This window comes from Piliocolobus tephrosceles, chromosome 15, assembly GCF_002776525.5.
Source record: "Piliocolobus tephrosceles isolate RC106 chromosome 15, ASM277652v3, whole genome shotgun sequence".
Lineage (NCBI taxonomy): Eukaryota > Metazoa > Chordata > Mammalia > Primates > Cercopithecidae > Piliocolobus > Piliocolobus tephrosceles.
In genome coordinates, this window is record NC_045448.1 from 106,120,208 (window position 1) to 106,138,312 (window position 18,105).

General features: G+C 46.8%; 1 protein-coding gene across 3 annotated transcripts in view; it reads right to left on the minus strand.

Moving 5' to 3' along the window:
• Positions 1-18,105, minus strand: part of CNGA3 (cyclic nucleotide gated channel subunit alpha 3) — a 53,121-nt gene that overhangs the window by 19,351 nt on the left and 15,665 nt on the right. For 2 of the 3 annotated variants that reach the window (XM_023211511.2, XM_023211509.2), the window contains exons 2-3: positions 8,525-8,662; positions 194-307 (exon numbers count right to left, since the gene is read on the minus strand). In XM_023211511.2, the coding sequence (XP_023067279.2) occupies positions 194-307; positions 8,525-8,625 (215 nt within the window). In that variant the 5' untranslated portion in view covers positions 8,626-8,662. Of the gene's footprint in view, positions 1-193; positions 308-617; positions 707-8,524; positions 8,663-18,105 lie in introns of those variants that run through there. The other variant, XM_023211512.2, reaches the window with a different exon arrangement.

Below are 18,105 nucleotides of genomic sequence, written 5' to 3' on the forward strand. Positions count from 1 at the left end.
ACTCTCTGAACTCAGAACATCTGACCCAAGAGGAAATTACTCACTGATAGTTTTCAGGCTGCTCTGCTCCTGACCCTTTCTTTTCCAAATCTTCAGCTCCACCCCCATCTAGCCCTTCCTCTTGAGAGGTCGCTACCTTCTTTCTGCCACAGCGTCCCCCAGGCCAAGGTAGGGACTGAAGCTGGTTGGTTACCTGGCAAGCTCCTGGCCGGTGAAGGAGCCCTGCCCGGGGTCAGCCAGTCCTCTGGTCTCCATGGCGATCCCCGGCTGCAGCGCTGACGACGTCTCCTCACATGGCGAGTGGGCTCTAGGAAATCAGATATGCAGCAAGCGGAATTGATTTCAAGCCCACCCACCTCCTGGACACAGCCAGGAGTGAGACAGTCAGATGTTCTGCTTAACAGGGAAAGCCGCCCTCAGAGATCCTCATCCCAGGGGCTCCCCACTTCCCATTGCCTCCTGCAGATGGAGTCTGGCTTTTGGTATAAACGTGGCCTTTCCTTTACAGCAAGGAAGGTAGCTACTGTCCAGGGCTAGGTGAAGGGATGGGGAGGTGGCAGTACATGATGGCCTGGCCCTCATCAAAGCACTGGGTGGGGAGAGGTCCAGGGGCTTGCCATTTCAAGCCAAAGCAGCTGCTTCCATAAAATGACTCTATAATGAGGATTTTGGTTCCAACACTTCTCGCCTGCTGAATTTCATCTTCTGAGGCCAGATTGAATGCCCGCTCCTTAGGGGTCTTCCTGAGCCTTCCTTCCTACTGCGTGTGCTGCAGCCACACTGCCTGGGCAGTTGTTTGTGGGCTTGTCTGGCAGCCTTCCTGGGAACCCACTGGCTAACACGAAGGCCCTGGAATATTGCGCAGAACTGGCCTAGCCCTCCACACACAGTTCAGATAATTTGTACAGTGCTTTCGAATGAGACTCCACTTCCCCTAGTCCCTTTTGCCAAACACTAGGCTCTGTCTCCTGCAAGGCAGAGGTAAGGTGTGGTGACCCCTCTTGTGCAATCCATTGTAGAAAGCGTGATCCCAGAAAGGACAGGTACCCGAAACTCCATACGAGCACCAGTCACACCAGCGGAGTCTGGTTGAATTGCCTGGAAAAAGACTAGGAATGTGTCTGGGAATATTTGCGTTTCTTTTCAACCCCCTTGGGCTGAAGTTTGATCAGCCTGATTAAAAGGCAGCCAGGCATTAGCCTCTAGGGATTTGCACTTCAGTCTGTGAATCTTGAGGAGCCCAGGCAAGACAAATTAATTCTATCACGTGACCTGTTCCAACCTCATTAGCCTTCTCAACAAGGAGGCAAGAATTAACACCAAGGGAAAAGCTTCAGTCTCCTCTCCCCGGTGATTGATCAGAAGTCAGAGTCCTTGAATCCTGGTGGCCGGGCTGCTGCTTCTCCTACAGATTCCTCCCTGCCTTCTCCAGCAGCAGGGAGCTCACTCCGGTGTCCCGGTCTGTCTGGGCCGTCTCTTGACTGCCCCACCTGTCCACAGATTCTTCCCTCCCGCAGCCTCCCCACACTGAGGCTATGTTTTCTCCCTGGAACCACAGGGAGTCGGGTAGCTTGATCTTCCACCTTCAATGACCAGAACCTGTGCTACTTCTGGGTTTGCAGGCCAGAACCCCCAGCTCACCCAGCCGTTCCTCCTTGTGGTCAAGTCTCTTCCTTGTCATGGTCCTTCTTCCATGAGCAAGTTCCTGGGGTCTTGCTTGACTGGGCAGGGAGACTGAGGCCACCCTGCTGTGACTGGAGCCCACTCTGGGAAGACTTTGTTGCTTTGTGTGTTTTGGGTGGTTTTTGATGGTCACCAGCTACCATCAGCGAAAATCCAAAGCAGTCCTATAACGCAGGCTACTGCCAGCCAGAGGACCCGGCTTGTGCATGTGCAACTGATTTTTTTGGAATGAAGTATTGGACCTTCCCATTGATCCGAGTCACTCGATGTGTTGGAAGCCTTGGTATGCAGAGAACACACTCACCTTTCCTTCCAACACCATTCTACTCACAAACACAATACACAAACCACATGCCATTTAGTGGCTCTTTACTGTATGCCAGCCACAGACATTTTATCATTTCATCCACACAACAACCCTGTAAGAGAGGAAATGGAAATTCAGAGAGGTTAAGCAACTTCACTGAGGTCCCACAGCCAGGTGGGACAGCCAAGATTCCAATGTTATTCCATCCCATTTCAAAACTTGCTGTCATCCACTCCATGAAGCTGCCCTATATTTCATATACGGCACACAGGAAAATGAAATTAAAAGGATGGCTGAGGACTGAGCCCTGTGGCATGCCACTAGAGACATTGCTCTAATCCATACAGCTGCACCATAGGCATGGCTCTTTATTTTCCAACCATCTGATTGAATTCTCCCCTTATACACATAAGCAACTTGCTCTTGTCTCATTTGTGTACACGTGAAAGACCCTGTCAGAGGCCCTGCTGCAGTCCAGAAGCTACGATTCCCTTGCCCTCTTCATATTCTGTATACTATAAAGGTGGGATGCATGTTCCAATGCACCTACGTTGGTTGCAGGAGGAGGTGGCAGAGGTCCTTGGATTCGAGCAGATGGCATGGGGGTGGTGGTGTGGCAGCAGATAGCTGGGCGGGGGCCCTGTCACAGCCTGTGTGCCTGGAAGATCTGGAGGCAATTCCAAGGATGGAGGTGTTCTGCTGCCACCAGCAGCTCCTCAGGGAGCTCTAGGCACCAAGCAGTCGGCCCCGCGTTTTAGCGTAGTCTGGTTCCTGCTAATTGCATGAGGGCACATCCTGAGACCAGATTTATTTGCATTTGCAGCAAAGGAATTAGATGACATCAGAGCTGGTGGGTGGGTGAGGAGGGCACAACCCACCCAGGATTGCAAAGCAGACCTGCAACCAGCAGCAGGGAGAGCTGTTGCATGTGGACGGGGTCTACGATGCCCACTCAGGGGGAGGAGGCAGAGTGGAAAGGTGTCAGGTCCTGGTTGGAGTCTCTGCTCCAGCACCTGCAGGCTGAGTATTCTGTTGACTGGTCACCGACTCTGGGCTTAAGTTTCCTGATCTTCACAAAGCAAATAAAGCGAAAGTTGGCAATTTCATGTGGATTTCAGTGACCAGAAAGGCACAACTGTCCGTGAAGAACAGGGAGAGCCTTCCATGATGCAAGTTCCAGGGGCCTGATGGGGGTGCCCATTTCTTCCCTATGCCTTGCCCCACTTCCTTTTTTTTTTTTTTTTTCGAGACAGAGTCTCGCTCTGTCGCCCAGGCTGGAGTGCAGTGACTGGATCTCAGCTCACTTCAAGCTCCACCTCCCGGGTTTGCACCATTCTCCTGCCCCAACCTCCTGAGTAGCTGGGACTACAGGTGCCCGCCACCTCGCCCGGCTAGTTTTTTGTATTTTTTAGTAGAGATGGGGTTTCTCCATGTTAGCCAGGATGGTCTCGATCTCCTGACCTCGTGATCCGCCCGTCTTGGCCTCCCAAAGTGCTGGGATTACAGGCTTGAGCCACCGCGCCCGGCCACCCCACTTCCTTCTCAATGCCTGAAATTCTGTTAGATCAATGTCTTTCTTTTAGCTCCAGAGCTCTACCTATATTAAATGCCTGGGGGTGTTTACATAGTAAACCTCATTAATTATTTCTCCCAGAAACTGATTTTACCAGGCAGATGGAGGGGAGGTGGGAAGAGAGGAGAGGAACTGATGTCTGAGATGACATTTGGAGTCCCCAAGGACACACAGGTACCAAAAAAAAGGGAGATCCTTTGGCAACTAATGCAAGAATGGTAACTAGAGTCTCCCTGGGAAATGAGAGTCTTGGGGCCAGGCTCTGTCCTGCCTGTGGCTGGTGGAAGGGCCTGGGGCAATGGCTTGACAGGACCTCGGTCTCTGTAAAATGAACAGACCAGGCCAGGACAGCCCTGGAGCTTCCCTCCCACATGCGGGCGGCAATTCTAAGATCCCACGTGGGGACGATGCCTTCCAAGGAAGAGGCCCGCCTGACGTTGGTAGTTGTCAAGAACAAAAAAACTAGTAGAATGGAGAGAGCTGCTTTGAAAGACAGCATGATTTTCACCTTATAATGCTCAAGTTCTACGTTTATTTGCACAGAGGAATTAATGTTGGTAAGGTGAAGGTTTCTTGTCACTGGGTGAGGACAGGGGCTCCCACGAGAACTGGAACCGGAAATTAACTTTGCACTTGGTGAAGCATCTGATGTTTTCCAGCAAGATGGGTTTGGGGACGTGAGAGTAAACAGAGGTGGCTTTTCAGCACAAGGATGGGGAATATGACACTTGAGTTTTCCCCTTCGCAAGCCCTGAGGAACTTGAATGATTGTAACCCTCTGCTGCTGGCCGCGTGTGGTGAGGGACTGAAGCCAGTGCAGTTTTAAGTCTTCGGTCCTGGAGAAGCGGGATGAAAATTGTTTTCTTCGGTGGTAATTGCTTTGGGCTCCGCTAAGGGAGTAACACAAGAAGACTACTCTTCTGTCAGACACAAACCTCTGTGCCCCAAAGCTCATTCAAAACAGCTACACCAGGAGATGGATCCAGGATTTAAGGTGCCCTCAGTCCGAGCTGCAGTTCTTTGTAGCAGAGAATAGCCTGCTTCTATTGCCTTATCCTCACAGATATGCCAGACAGCTCTTAAATAATTGAGCCAACTAAAAAGAGCTAACTAGAAAAGAAAAACTCAAACTTATTTCTGGTGTTTTCAGGGTGTAAACTGTTTTCATTCAAATGAAGTGTTTTCATTCTTCCTTATGACGTTCCACTATAAAAATAATTCCAATAACTTAAAAACTGGGCCTCCAATTTGGTGAGGAGACCTTGGGGCAGGGAAGTCTCAAAGGACAGAGACTTGGCTGTGCCTTCCTCTTGGGGGCAGTCAGCGAGGGGTCACACCCACATGCAGGTTCCTAGTGCAGCCTTCTTGATATCACTGAAGATAAAGAGTGATTAACATTCGTGTACCCCAATTCTCAATCATTTATCTCAAAAGCTTTCCAAAAGGACTGGAATTTCAAGACAAAGAGGTGTGGCTTACCCAAACACCATTTCTCTCCGCTCCAAAATAGTGACTTGAGACTTAAAACTTTTTACGTGGTAGGTGCTGGAGTCCTTTGTTCAAATCAGGTAGATAGACAGGTGCAGGGCTGGGCTGGGAAGCCGGGGAGGGGCTGGGCCCAGCCTCCATCCCTGAGGCCGCTGTACCCCATCCTGAGCACACACTGTCATTCCTTTGTGACTCCATGGAACATTCTGAAAATTTGTGGCTGGTTAAAATATCTTGCCTCTGTAAGATAAATCATAGCTCTCTCATAAAGGAAGCACTCTTTCTCTCTCATTTTGAAATCTCAGTGGTGTTTCCATGGGATACTGTATTAATCTGTCAATTTAGCATGTGAAGGGTGGGGCTGAGGCCTGAGTGGAGCTCAGTAAGCTTCAGCTGGCGGTCAGGCTGAGACAGCAGGGCTTGGACACAGGCAGGGAATGGGGCTATCTGAGGTCAAGGAGAAGAGACCAGAGAAGGCCCACAGGAAGAAGAGTGAGAGTCAATGGGCACTGAACCACACAGCAGGGGCCGTGCCAGGACCTCTGCATTCACCTCTGTTGTAACCTCACCACAGCCCTAGGAGGCAACACTAGTACCGATGCATATTACAGATGAGAAAACTGAGACTTGGAGCCATTGAGCAACTTTTCGTAGCAGGTCGGTTGCAGAGCCAGTGTTCAAACCCAGGCAGTCTGACCCAAAACCTGTGCTGTTAAACCATCACTCTGGTCACAGAAAGTGCAAAGGAAGGAGAAGGGAGGACCTTTTCTCACCCATGCAGGCGACAAATAGCATTGTCGAAGGGCATCAGTTCAGAGCCCCTGACCATGTGGCTGATCCCTAGAGCATGCCGTGACCCTTGTCAGCCTGCATTCCAGAGTGAGCCTGCAGGGAGTCTGCTAGAAGCCAGAGGCCGGTGACTGGTATTAGCGTGGCTTAACAAGCTGGCCATTCATTTAGCAAATGGTCATCTTCTAAGAGGCCTTGAAAGCCCTCTTGAACAGGCCACAGGTCAAGCTGGGCGTGGAGGTCACTGGCCAAAGCAGAGCCAGGGTGAGTCAGCAGGACCGCAGTGCTATCAAGTCAAGCTGACATTGTGGGCAGGAGCTGCAGCAGCCGCAGCAGCCTACAGACCAGGCCTGCCTTCTCCTGGGGGCCTACTCCAGTGAATATCTCACTGGAAGGAGCCAGACTGAGATCCCATTACTGCTCTGCCTTAGGGAATCTGGAAGCTCCATGAGATGCTTGGGTCATGCCCCACTCCAGGCAAGTGGGGTGCAATGAGGAAAAGTTCCATTCTGCTTCAAAATCTTCCTGATCCTGACAGCCTCTGGTCCTTCTCCCAAGGTCTTGGGCCCAGGATCCTGTGCCCCATCCTTGGGCTCCTTCTGCCTGATGCCCGACAGTCTCTTTGAAGCCCTCTTCAAGGGGCTCTATTAACTCACACATGGGAAATAAACTATTAAAACATACAAATGTTTCAAGAGTGAATACAGTCCTAATAGCGTTCTTTGTTCTTTGAAATAAGGAGCAATGCCTTAATTTAGAGGACTAAGTCTCCAGTGGTGGGACACAGGCATTGACAAAGGGCTAGTTAGGATAAAGGTATTTGAGTAGGATGGAATTTTCTGATGCTTCTGAAGCGATATGACACTTCCTGGGGTCCCAGCACCGAGTTAAAATGGTTGGAGGAGATAAATATCTGTTGGGATGCTCTGGGATCTTCCTTCCTTTGCTGAAATCTCAGAATGCGGGGTTCAAGGGCTGTGTGGGTTTGCGTAATGGGGACTCAATCTCTTTGAAAATGATTGACCATCACTTATTAGCAGAGTTTGCTGCGGGGCTGGGACCAAGAACATAGATAGAGAAAAAACCAAATGTGCATTTGGGAGAGGAAGTGATGAACACAAATGAATGAGAAGAAATGAGGCACGAGGGCCCAGTGCTGGGAGGCGGGGACTGAGGGATGTTACTGCATTTTGGGGCCGTCAGACAGTGTGCATTTAAGCTGCGTAATTTTCTTTTTCTTTTCTTTTTTTTTTTTCCGAGACGGAGTCTCGCTCTGTCGCCCAGGCTGGAGTGCAGTGGCCAGATCTCAGCTCACTGCAAGCTCCGCCTCCCGGGTTCACGCCATTCTCCTGCCTCAGCCTCCTGAGTAAGCTGGGACTACAGGCGCCTGCCACCTCGCCTGGCTAGTTTTTTTGTATTTTTTAGTAGAGACGGGGTTTCACCATGTTAGCCAGGATGGTCTCGATCTCCTGACCTCGTGATCCGCCCGTCTCGGCCTCCCAAAGTGCTGGGATTACAGGCTTGAGCCACCGCGCCCGGCCTAAGCTGCGTAATTTTCAATTCTATATATGTAGGGTGAAAGTAACAGAAATATTGGTAAGAAAGTTACTCATGGTTCAACTCAATCATCTCATTGAGAATTTAAGAAACATGACCGGGTGTGGTGGCTCACACCTGTAATCCCAGCACTTTGGGAGGCTGAGGCAGGTGGATCACCTGAGGTCAGGAGTTCGAGACCAGCCTGGCCAACAGGGCAAAACCCCATCTCTACTAAAAATACAAAAATTAGCAGGGTGTGGTGGCGGGCGCCTGTAATCTCAGCTAGTAGGGAGGCTGAGACAGGAGAATCACTTGAACCCAGTGAGTTGAGATTGCACTACTGCACTGCAGTCTGGGTGACAGGGTGGCACTCTGTCTCAAAAAACAAAAACGAAAAAACTAAAAACAAAGAAACATAAGGGTTTAGGTCCATGCACACTAAATAGGTCCCTTCCGACGTCCTCACTGTTATACCAGGAGCTTGGAAAAAATGCTGTTCCATTCTGCAGGTGAAGAAATTGAAGCATAGGGAGGTTAAGTGCATTTTCCCAGGTCTGCTAGGAAGTTAGGAATAGGGCTCGAAGTAGAGCTCAAGGCCCCAGACTTCCATTTCCTACCTGTGTCAGGATGTCATTGGTGGGGCTGATGGCTTGGCTGACAAGGCACTACCCACTCCCTATACAGGCCCTGGGCATGGCCTGCCTCCAGACCCTCCCCTGGAAGCGAGGGCAGGGCATTGGATTCATGCTACATCCTTGGTGCCCAGCTCAGGCTGCAAACCCTGTTCAGTGGCTGGTGCACAGCAAGAGTCTAACGCATTTTTGATGACTATATGGGAGAGTGTGTCAGTCTGAGGAAGTTCTTACAGTAAAATTTAGTCTGCTGCATTTGAATCTTCATTTTCTTATCGTATAGCAATTAAGTGACTATGTAAGCCTCCTTTTCCACATCTCTAAAACAATAATACAGACTAGTTTCTGGGGGTTGTGAGGATTAAGTGAGATGAAAAATGAAGTTGGCAATGCTGTGAATACCTTCCCTGCCCTCCGACCTGTGGTTGGCCATTGTGAAGGCATCCTTCCCCCATAGTCTAGATCCGCTGTGGAAATGACCAGTGTCAGGCATAAAACGAAAGCCCATCGTACCTACTGAGGCCATTTTCAGCACGATCGAGATCTCGGTCTGAGGGCTTTACCCTGAGGTGGGTCCTGGAGGAGTGGGAGTATTGGGTGTTGATCTTGGCCATCTTCTTGGTTTGTCACATTTAGCCCCCCAGATGATTGCTGAAATGTGAACACAAAGCAGATATGTCATCAGGACGGGAAAGTAACTGCAAACCCAGCTCATCACCCACAAGGGCTACCGCACGCGGCCCGCCTGCAAGCCCTGGCAGGGACGCCCTCTGCTGTCTCTTGTAGATCCTGCAGCAGTGAGTTTTAGTTGGACATCTCCGGGCTCCTCTTTCTAGCCTGAGGCACAAAGTCTTTTTTTTTTTTTGAGACGGAGTCTCGCTCTGTCGCCCAGGCTGGAGTACAGTGGTGCGATCTCGTTTCACTGCAAGCTCCGCCTCCTAGGTTCACGCCACTCTCCTGCCTCAGCCTCCCCGAGTAGCTGGGACCACAGGCACCCGGCACCTCGCCCGGCTAGTTTTTTGTATTTTTTTAGTAGAGACGGGGTTTCACTGTGTTCGCCAGGATGGTCTCGATCTCCTGACCTCGTGATCCGCCCATCTCGGCCTCCCAAAGTGCTGGGATTACAGGCTTGAGCCACCGTGCCTGGCCGGCACAAAGTCTTTTTGCTCATTTGTTATGTTATGTTACCATGCTGAAGAGCTGCTCAGAGTTAAGTGCTGAACGAGCGAATGAATAAATAAATGAATGGCCAAGTGGGCATGTGATATAAGGAAGGTGAAGCCCTCATGATTCTCTGAGATGATGCAATGTCCCTCTTGACCCAGGTTTTCTTGTTTCCTTATTTTTATCTTATAATTTGGCAGGTGTTTCCACAGCTCCCTCAAATCTTGCTTTAAGACAACTCGTAAAGAAAGGACCATACATGACGTTCAGAAAACCTTTATAATATAATGCTAAATCTAATATCACTTCATCTCATTAATCCTCACAATAACTTTGTGAGGTACTTATTATTTTTATTCCCATTTAATGATGAATAAACTGAGCCTCAGAGGTGTTAAGTAGCTTGTCCAATGAAAGATAGATCCCACCTGTCAATGTGTCACAATCCTTGAGAAATCGCCTTGAAAAATTGTAACTAATGAAATTATGGCAGTGAAAGACATCAGACCTAACCATTTCCATCTTGCTTCTAACCTCTAAACTGTCCTTATTCATTCCTGGGCATAGGCTGAACTAGCCTTGGGAAGGAATTTAATTTATAATTTAAATTAAAGCCCTTTCCCAAAGCTAAACTGTTTTTGTAAAACAAATGAAAGCCCATCAGCCACCAAGTTAGAATGAGAGGGGCTGGAATTCTAAATATTATCAGCCAGTATTCCAGAGGTCGTAAGATTTGCAACTTCCCCAGTTACTGTTAAAGGCAACATCTCTATTGTGAACCTAAGATCAGCCTTTTGAGATGTCTTTTCAGGTTTTCATGTTTCTAACAACGGGTGGCCACACCTTGCCCTACCAACCAGTTCTGTGGCCCCCACCCAGTAACTGACTCAGCAGAAGAGAACAGCGTCAACTCCCTATGAATTCATCCCTGAGCCAGCCAATCAGAACTTCTGATTCACTGGCCCCTCATCCACCAAATTATCCTTAAAAACCCTGATCCTTGAGTTTTGGGGGAGACTGATTTGAGTAATAATAAAACTCTGGTCTCCCACACAGACAGCTCTGTGTGAATTACTTTTTCTCTATTGCAATTCCCCTGTCTTGGTAAGTTGGCTCTGTCTAGGCAGTGGGGAAGGTGAACCCCTTGGGCAGTTACACTTGTGCCAGAAATCAGGCCATCAACATTTCCTCTTTGGCAAACATTGGAAGGTGCCTCTGGATTGAAAAGAAAGCCTAGCTGAGAGCAAGGCTGGTGTGATTGGCCAGTTCCATGATTTCTGGACAAGTCTTTCTGGAAGATGCATTTCTGGAGGATGGTTTCTCTAAAATAGATTAGCACAGGCTCTCTTGAGCAGCCATGTGGTTTAAGTGTGTCAGATGTCAGTAGAGACCACTCCGGAGAAGGATGGCAATTTCTAGAAATAGCCCAGGGACTCACTCCAGGACTCAATTAATTCCATATCCAAAGGAAGGTCAGAGACAGGAGCCATGGGTGTGGCCATGCACATCTGGTCAACCCTCTGTCAGTTATGAAAGGGCAGCCATGGGCTCAGCAGGGTCCCAACTTGTCTATGATGTTTGAAAGTTTAAGTCTATGAGTTTAAATTTTCTAGTTTTCCCAATAGATCAAACATTGTTTTGATTTTTAAACACTTTATTCATTTATGTAACAAAGAGTGAGTTTCTGGCTGATCACAGGAGCTATAAAGAGAAATAGAATGAAGCCTGTTCTCAAGGATCTGACAGTGTGGTGGGGCAGGTGCTTTGCAACAGGCTTTGCAGGTTGTGCCAGGAGCTTGGGCCTTACCCTACCAAGCCCAGTAGGAATGTGGTCAGATGTGTACAGGCCACTCTGGCTAGACCAGAGAGGATGTATTCAGTGAACATGACTGGCTGTGAGGTGAGCAACTAAAAAGTTGTCACAGTTTCTTAGGGGAGTGAGAACAGCTGCCTGAACTAGCTTTGTGGTGGTGATAGCAAGTGGATAGAATTGCCAGGACATGGCAATTTAGGTATAAGGGGTGGGGAGGAAGAGGTGCTGAACACGTTGTCCAAACAGCTGGCTTGATAGGGGGTGCTGCCTGCCCACTGAGGCAGGGAAATAGGAGAGAAGCAGGTTAGAGAAAGAGAATGATTCCAGTTTGAGGTGCCTGCAAAACTTTAGGAACAACATATGAAATTGTACTCTTCCATTAAAAGCAATAAATCCAGGGAGGACCAAGGTGGCCGACCAGAAACAGCCAAGGTCAGAGGTTCTCACCAAGGAGAATGAAAATGGTGAGTGAATCCTGCACTAGCAACTGAGGTGTCCAGGTTCTCTCAGTGGGACTGACTAGGCAGTCCCACAGAGAGTGAGGAAAAGCAGGGTGGGGCGTCTGCCCACCTGGGAGCAGCACGGGGCAAGCAGACCTCTGATTCTCAGCCAAAAGAGGTGGTGAGTGATTGTGCTGCCCTAACCGGGAAACCTCACTTTCTCCATGGATCTGTGCTATCCGCAGATCAGGCAATTCCCTCGTGAGCACCACACCATCAGGGCCTTGGGTCCCAAGCACAGAGCTGTGCAGATTCTTGGCGGCCGCTACAATGGAGACAGCCTAAGATTACGGAGCCCCTGCGGGGAGGGGTGGCCACCATCACTGGAGCTCCAGTCTGCCATTTTCCCCTGCTGGTGTCGTGGAGACTGGGCAGTTTGGACCCAGGAGGAATTCCCCACAGCACACCACAGTGGCTGTGGCAGACTGTGGCCAGACTGCCTCTTTAGGCTAAACCAAGACCCATCCCACCTTACCAGGCAGGGCCTCCCTGCTGGAATTTCAGCAACTCCAGCCAGGGGCTGGATGTCCCTGGGTTGGAGCTCCTGGGGAGGAAGGGCAGCTGCGGTATCCACAGATAGTGGACTTAGCCTCTCTCCTGGCTGGCTCTGAGGAATCAGCGCTGTCTGGATGAGTGGGATCCCCCACAAGCGCAGGGCACGCCCTCTGCTAGGAGTCAGCCAGAGTGCTTTGTTAAGTGGGTCCCTGATCCTGTGCTTCCTGACTGGGTGAGACCCCTCAACAGGGCTCAGCAGAAACCTTACACGGTCACATTCTTGCTGGCATCAGGTCAGTGCCCCTTTGAGAGGGAGCTCCCAGATGAAGGAGCAGGCAGCCGTTTTTGCTGTTCTGCAGCCTCCACTGGTAACACCTCCAGCGACAGGAGGGATCCAGGCGAATAGGGTCTGGATTGGACCCCCAGGAAACTGCAGCAGCCCTACAGAAGAGAGGCCTAACTGTTAAAAGAAAAATAAACAAATCAACAACAGCAACAGCATCAACTAAAAAGTTCCCATGAAAATCCCATCCAAATGTCAGCAGCCTCAAAGACCAAAACAAGATAAACCCATGAAGATGAGAAAGGATCAGCCAAAAAATGCTGAAAACTCAAAAAACCGGAGTGCCTCTTCTCCTCCAAATGATCACAACATGTCTACAGCAAGGGCACAGAACCGGGCTGAGGCTGAGATGGATGAACTGACAGAATTAGGCTTCAGAAAGTGGGTAATAACAAACTTCGCTGAGCTAAAGGAGCACGTTTTAACCTGATGCAAAGAAGCTAAGAACCATGATAAAACATGACAGGAGCTCTTAACCAGAATAACCAGTTGAGAGAGGAACATAAATGACCTGATGCTGCTGAAAAACACAACACGAGAACTTCACAAGTATCCATAGCCAAATACACCAAGCAGAGGAAAGAATTTCAGAGCTTGAAGACTATCTTTCAGAAATAAGACAGGCAGACAAGATTAGAGGAAATAAAACGAAAAAGAATAAATAAAACCTCTGAGAACTATAGGATTATGTAAAAAGACTGAACCTATGACGGATTGGGGTACCTGAAAGAGATGGGTAGAATGGAACCAAGTCAGAAAACACCCTTCAGGATATCATCCAGGAGAACCTCCCCAACCTAACAAGATAGGCCAACATTCAAATTCAGGAAATCCAGAGAACTCCAATAAGGAACTCCATGAGAAATCAACCCCAAGATACATAATCATCAGATTCTCCAAGGTCGAAATGAAGGAAAAAATGTTAAGGGCAGGGATTACAGGTGCGCCACCACGGCCAGCTAATTTTTGTATTTTTAGTAGAGACAGGGTTTCACCATGTTGGCCAGGCTGGTCTCAAACTCCTAACTTCAAGTGATCTGCTTGCCTTAGCCTCCCAAAGTGTTGGGATTATAGGAGTGAACCATCAGACCTCAGTAGGCTGAGGCAGGAGAGTCGCTTGAACCCGGGAGGTGGAGATTGCAGTGAGCTGAGATTGCACCACTGCACTCCAGCCTAAGTGACAGAGCAGGACTCTGTCTAAAAAAAAAAATGTTAAGGGCAGCCAGAGAGAAAGGTCATGTCACCTACAAAGGAAAGCCCATCAGACTAACAGTGGACCTCTCAGCAGAAACCCTATACTCTTAAAGAAAATAATTTGCAACCCAGAATTTCCTATCTGGCCAAACTAAACTTCATAAGCAAAGGAGAAATAAAATCCTTTTCAGACAAGTAAATGCTGAGGGGATTCATCAGCACCAGGCCTTGCAGGAGCTCCTGAAGGAAACACTAACTATGGAAAGAAAAAACTGTTATTAGCCACAACAAAAATACACTGAAATACAAAGACCAACGACATTAGGAAGCAACTACCTCAATAAGCCTGCAAAATAACCAGCTGACATCATGATGACAGGATCAGATTCATACATAACTATATTAACCTTAAATGTAAATGGGCTAAATGTCCCCATTAAAAGACACAGAATGGCAAGCTTGATAAAGAGTCAAGACCTATCAGTGTGCTGTATTCAAGAAACCCATCTCAGGTGCAAAGACACAAATGGGCTCAAAATAAAGCGGTGGAGGAAAATTCACGAAGCAAATGGAAAGGAGAAAAAAGCATGGGTTGTAATGCTAGTATCTGATAAAACAGACTTTATTTGTTTATTTATTTATTTTTGAGATGGAGTCTTGCTCTGTTGCCCAGGCTGGAATGCAGTGGTGTGATCTCGGGTCACTGCAACCTCTACCTCCTGGGTTCAAGTGATTCTCCTGCCTCAGTCTCCCTAGTAGCTGGGATAACATGCCCACCTTGCCCTTCCAAAGTGCTGGGATTACAGGCATGAGCCACCATGCCCAGCCTGACAAAACAAACTTTAAAGTAACAAAGATAAAAAAGACAAAGGAGGGCATTACATAATGGTAAAAGTATCAATTTGACATGAAGAGCTAACTATTTTAAATATATATGCATCCAATACAGGAATACCTAGGTTCATAAAACAAGTTCTTAGAGACCTATAAAGAGATGTAGACTCCCACACAATAACAGTGGGAGACTTTAACACCCCACTGTCAATATTAGACAGATCATTGAGACAGAAAATCAACAAGGATATTCAGGACTTGAACTCAGCTCTGCATCAAGACCTGATAGATATCTACAGAACTCTCTACCCCAAAACAACAGAATGTACATTCTTATCAGTGCCACATGGCACTTACTCTAAAATCGATCACATAATTGGAAGCAAAACATTCCTCAGCAGATGCAAAAGGACTGAAATAATAACAAACAGTCTCTCAGACCACAGCACAATCAAATTAGAACTCAAGATTAAGAAACTCAAAACCACAGAACTACATGAAAATTGAAAAACCTGCTCCTGAATGACTCCTGGGTAAATAACGAAATTAAGCCAGAAATCAAGAAGTTCTTTGAAACCAATGAGAACAAAGAGAAAACATACCAGAATCGCTGGGACCCAGCTAAAGCAGTGTTAAGAGGGAAATTTATATCATTAAATGCCCACATCGAAAAGCTAGAAAGATCTCAAATTGACACCCTAACATCACAACTAAAAGAACCAAGAGCAAACAAACCCCAAAGCTAGCAAAAGACAAGAAATAACCACGATCAGAGTGGAATTGAAGGAGATAGAGAAACACATACACACACAAAAACCTTCAAAAAAATCAGTGAATCCAGAAGCTGGTTTTTTGAAAAAACTAATGAAGTAGATAGATCACTAGCTAGACTAATAAAGAAGAAAAGAGAGAAGAATCAAATAGACACAATAAAAAATGATAAAGGGAATATCACCACTAACCCCATAGAAATACAAACAACCATCAGAGAATACTATAAACACCTCTATGCAAATCAACTAGAAAATCTAGAAGAAATGGATAAATTCCTGGACACATATACCCTCCCAAGACTGAACCAGAAAGAAGTCGAATCCCTAAATAGACTAATAACAGGTTCTGAAATTGAGGTGGTAATAAATAGCCTACCAACCAAAAAAAGCCCAGGACCAGATGGATTTACAGCTGAATTCTACACAGATACAAAGAGGAGCTGGTACCATTTCTTCTGAAACTATTCCAAGCAATTTAAAAGGAAGGACTCCTCCATAACTCATTTTATGAGGCCAGCATCATCCTGATACCAAAACCTGGCAGAAATACAACAACAACAACTAAAATTTAGGTCAATAGCCCTGATAAACATCGATGCAAAAATCCCCAATAAAATACTGGCAAACTGAATCCAGCAGCATATCAAACAGCTTGTTCATCGCAATTAAGTCAACTTCATTCCTGGGATGCAAGCCTCGTTCAACATATGCAAATCAATAAATGTAATTAATCACATAAACAGAACTAAAGACAAAAATCACATGATTATCTCAATAGACGCAGAAAAGGCCTTCAACAAAATTCAACATCCCTTCCTATTAAAAACTCTCAATAAACTAGGTATTGATGGAACATACCTCAAAATAATAAAAGTCATTTATGACAAACCCACATCCAATATCATCCTGAATGGGCAAAAACTGGAAGCATTCCCCTTGAAAACTGGCACAAGATAAGGATGCTTTCTAGATCCTGTATCTAGAGAACCCCAACATCTCAGTCCAAAAGCTCCTTTTTTTTTTTTTTTTTTTTGAGACGGAGTCTCGCTCTGTCACCCGGGCTGGAGTGCCATGGCCGGATCTCAGCTCACTGCAAGCTCCGCCTCCCGGGTTCACGCCATTCTCCTGCCTCAGCCTCCCGGGTAGCTGGGACTACAGGCGCCGCTACCTCGCCCGGCTAGTTTTTTGTAGTTTTTAGTAGAGACGGGGTTTCACCGTGTTAGCCAGGATGGTCTCGATCTCCTGACCTCGTGATCCGCCCGTCTCGGCCCCCCAAAGTGCTGGGATTACAGGCTTGAGCCACTGCGCCCGACCCAAAAGCTTCTTAAGCTGATAAGCAACTTCAGTAAAGTGTTGGGATACAAAAATCACAAGCATTCCTACACACCAACAATAGACAAGCAAAGAACTAAATAATGAATGAATTCCTGCTCAAAATTGCTACAAAGAGAGTCAGATACTTAGGAATACAGCTAATAAGGCAAGTGAAGGATGTCTTCAAGGAGAACTACAAACCACTGCTCAAAGAAATCAGAGAGGACACAAACAAATGGAAAAACATTCCATGCTCATGGATGGAAAAAAATCGTTATCATGAAAATGGCCATACTTCCCAAAGTAATTTATAGATTCAATGCTATTCCCATTAAACTACCACTGACATTCTTCACAGAATTAGAAAAAACTACTTTAAAATTCATATGGAAACAAAAAAGAGCTTGTATAGCCAAGACAATCCTAAGCAAAAAGAACAAAGCTGGAGGCATCATGGTACCCAGCTTCAAACTATGCTACAGGACTACAGTAACCAAAACAGCATGGCACCAGTGCAAAAATAGATATATAGACCAATGGAACAGAATAGAGAACTCAGAAATAAGACCACACATCTACAACCATCTGATCTTTAACAAATCTGACCAAAGCAAGTAATGGGGAAAGGATTCCCTATTTAATAAATGGTGCTGGGAGAACTGGCTAGCCATATGCAGAAAATTGAAACTGGACCCCTTCTTCACATCTTTTACAAAAATTAACTCAAGATGGATTAGAGACTTAAATGTAGAACCCCAAACCGTAAAAACCCTAGAAGAAAATCTAGGCAATACTATTCAAGACAGGCATGGGCAAAGGCTTCATGATGAAAATGTCAAAAGCAATTGCAACAGAAGCAAAAATTGACAAATGGGATCTAATTAATTTAAGTTGCTTCTGCACAGCAAAAGAAACTATCATCAGAGTGAACAGACAACCTACAGAATGGAAGAAAATTTTTGCAATCTATCCATCTGACCAAGGTCTAACATCCAGCATCTATAGGGAACTTAAACAAATTTACAAGAAAAAACCAACCCCATTAAAAAGTGGGCAGGCTGGGCGTGGTGGTTCACATTTGTAATCCCAGCACTTTGGGAGGCCAAGGCAGGCAGATCATCTGAGGTCAGGAGTTCGAGACCAGCCTGACCAATATGGTGAAACCCTGTCTCTACTAAAAATATAAAAAATTAGCTGGGCATGGTAGCAGGCACCTGCAATCCCAGCTACTCAGGAGGCTGAGGTAGGAGAATCTCTTGAACCTGGGAGGCAGAGGTTGCAGTGAGCTGAGATTGTGCTATTGCACTCCAGCCTGGGCAACAAGAGTGAAACTGCCTCAAAAAAAAAAAGAAAAAAGAAAAAAGTGGGCAAAGGACATGAAAAGACACTTCTCAAAAGAAGACATTTATGTGGCTAACAAAAATATGAAAAAAAAGCTCAACATCACTGATCACTAGAGAAATGCAAATCAAAACCACAATGACATACCATCTCATGCCAGTCAGAATGGTGATTATTAAAAAGTCAGATGCTTGTGGGGCTGTGGAGAAACAGGAACGCTTTTACACTGTTGGTGGGAGCGTAAGTTAGTTCAACCGTTGTGGAAGACAGTGTGGCGATTCCTCAAAGACCCAGAACCAGAAATACCATTTGACCCAGTAATC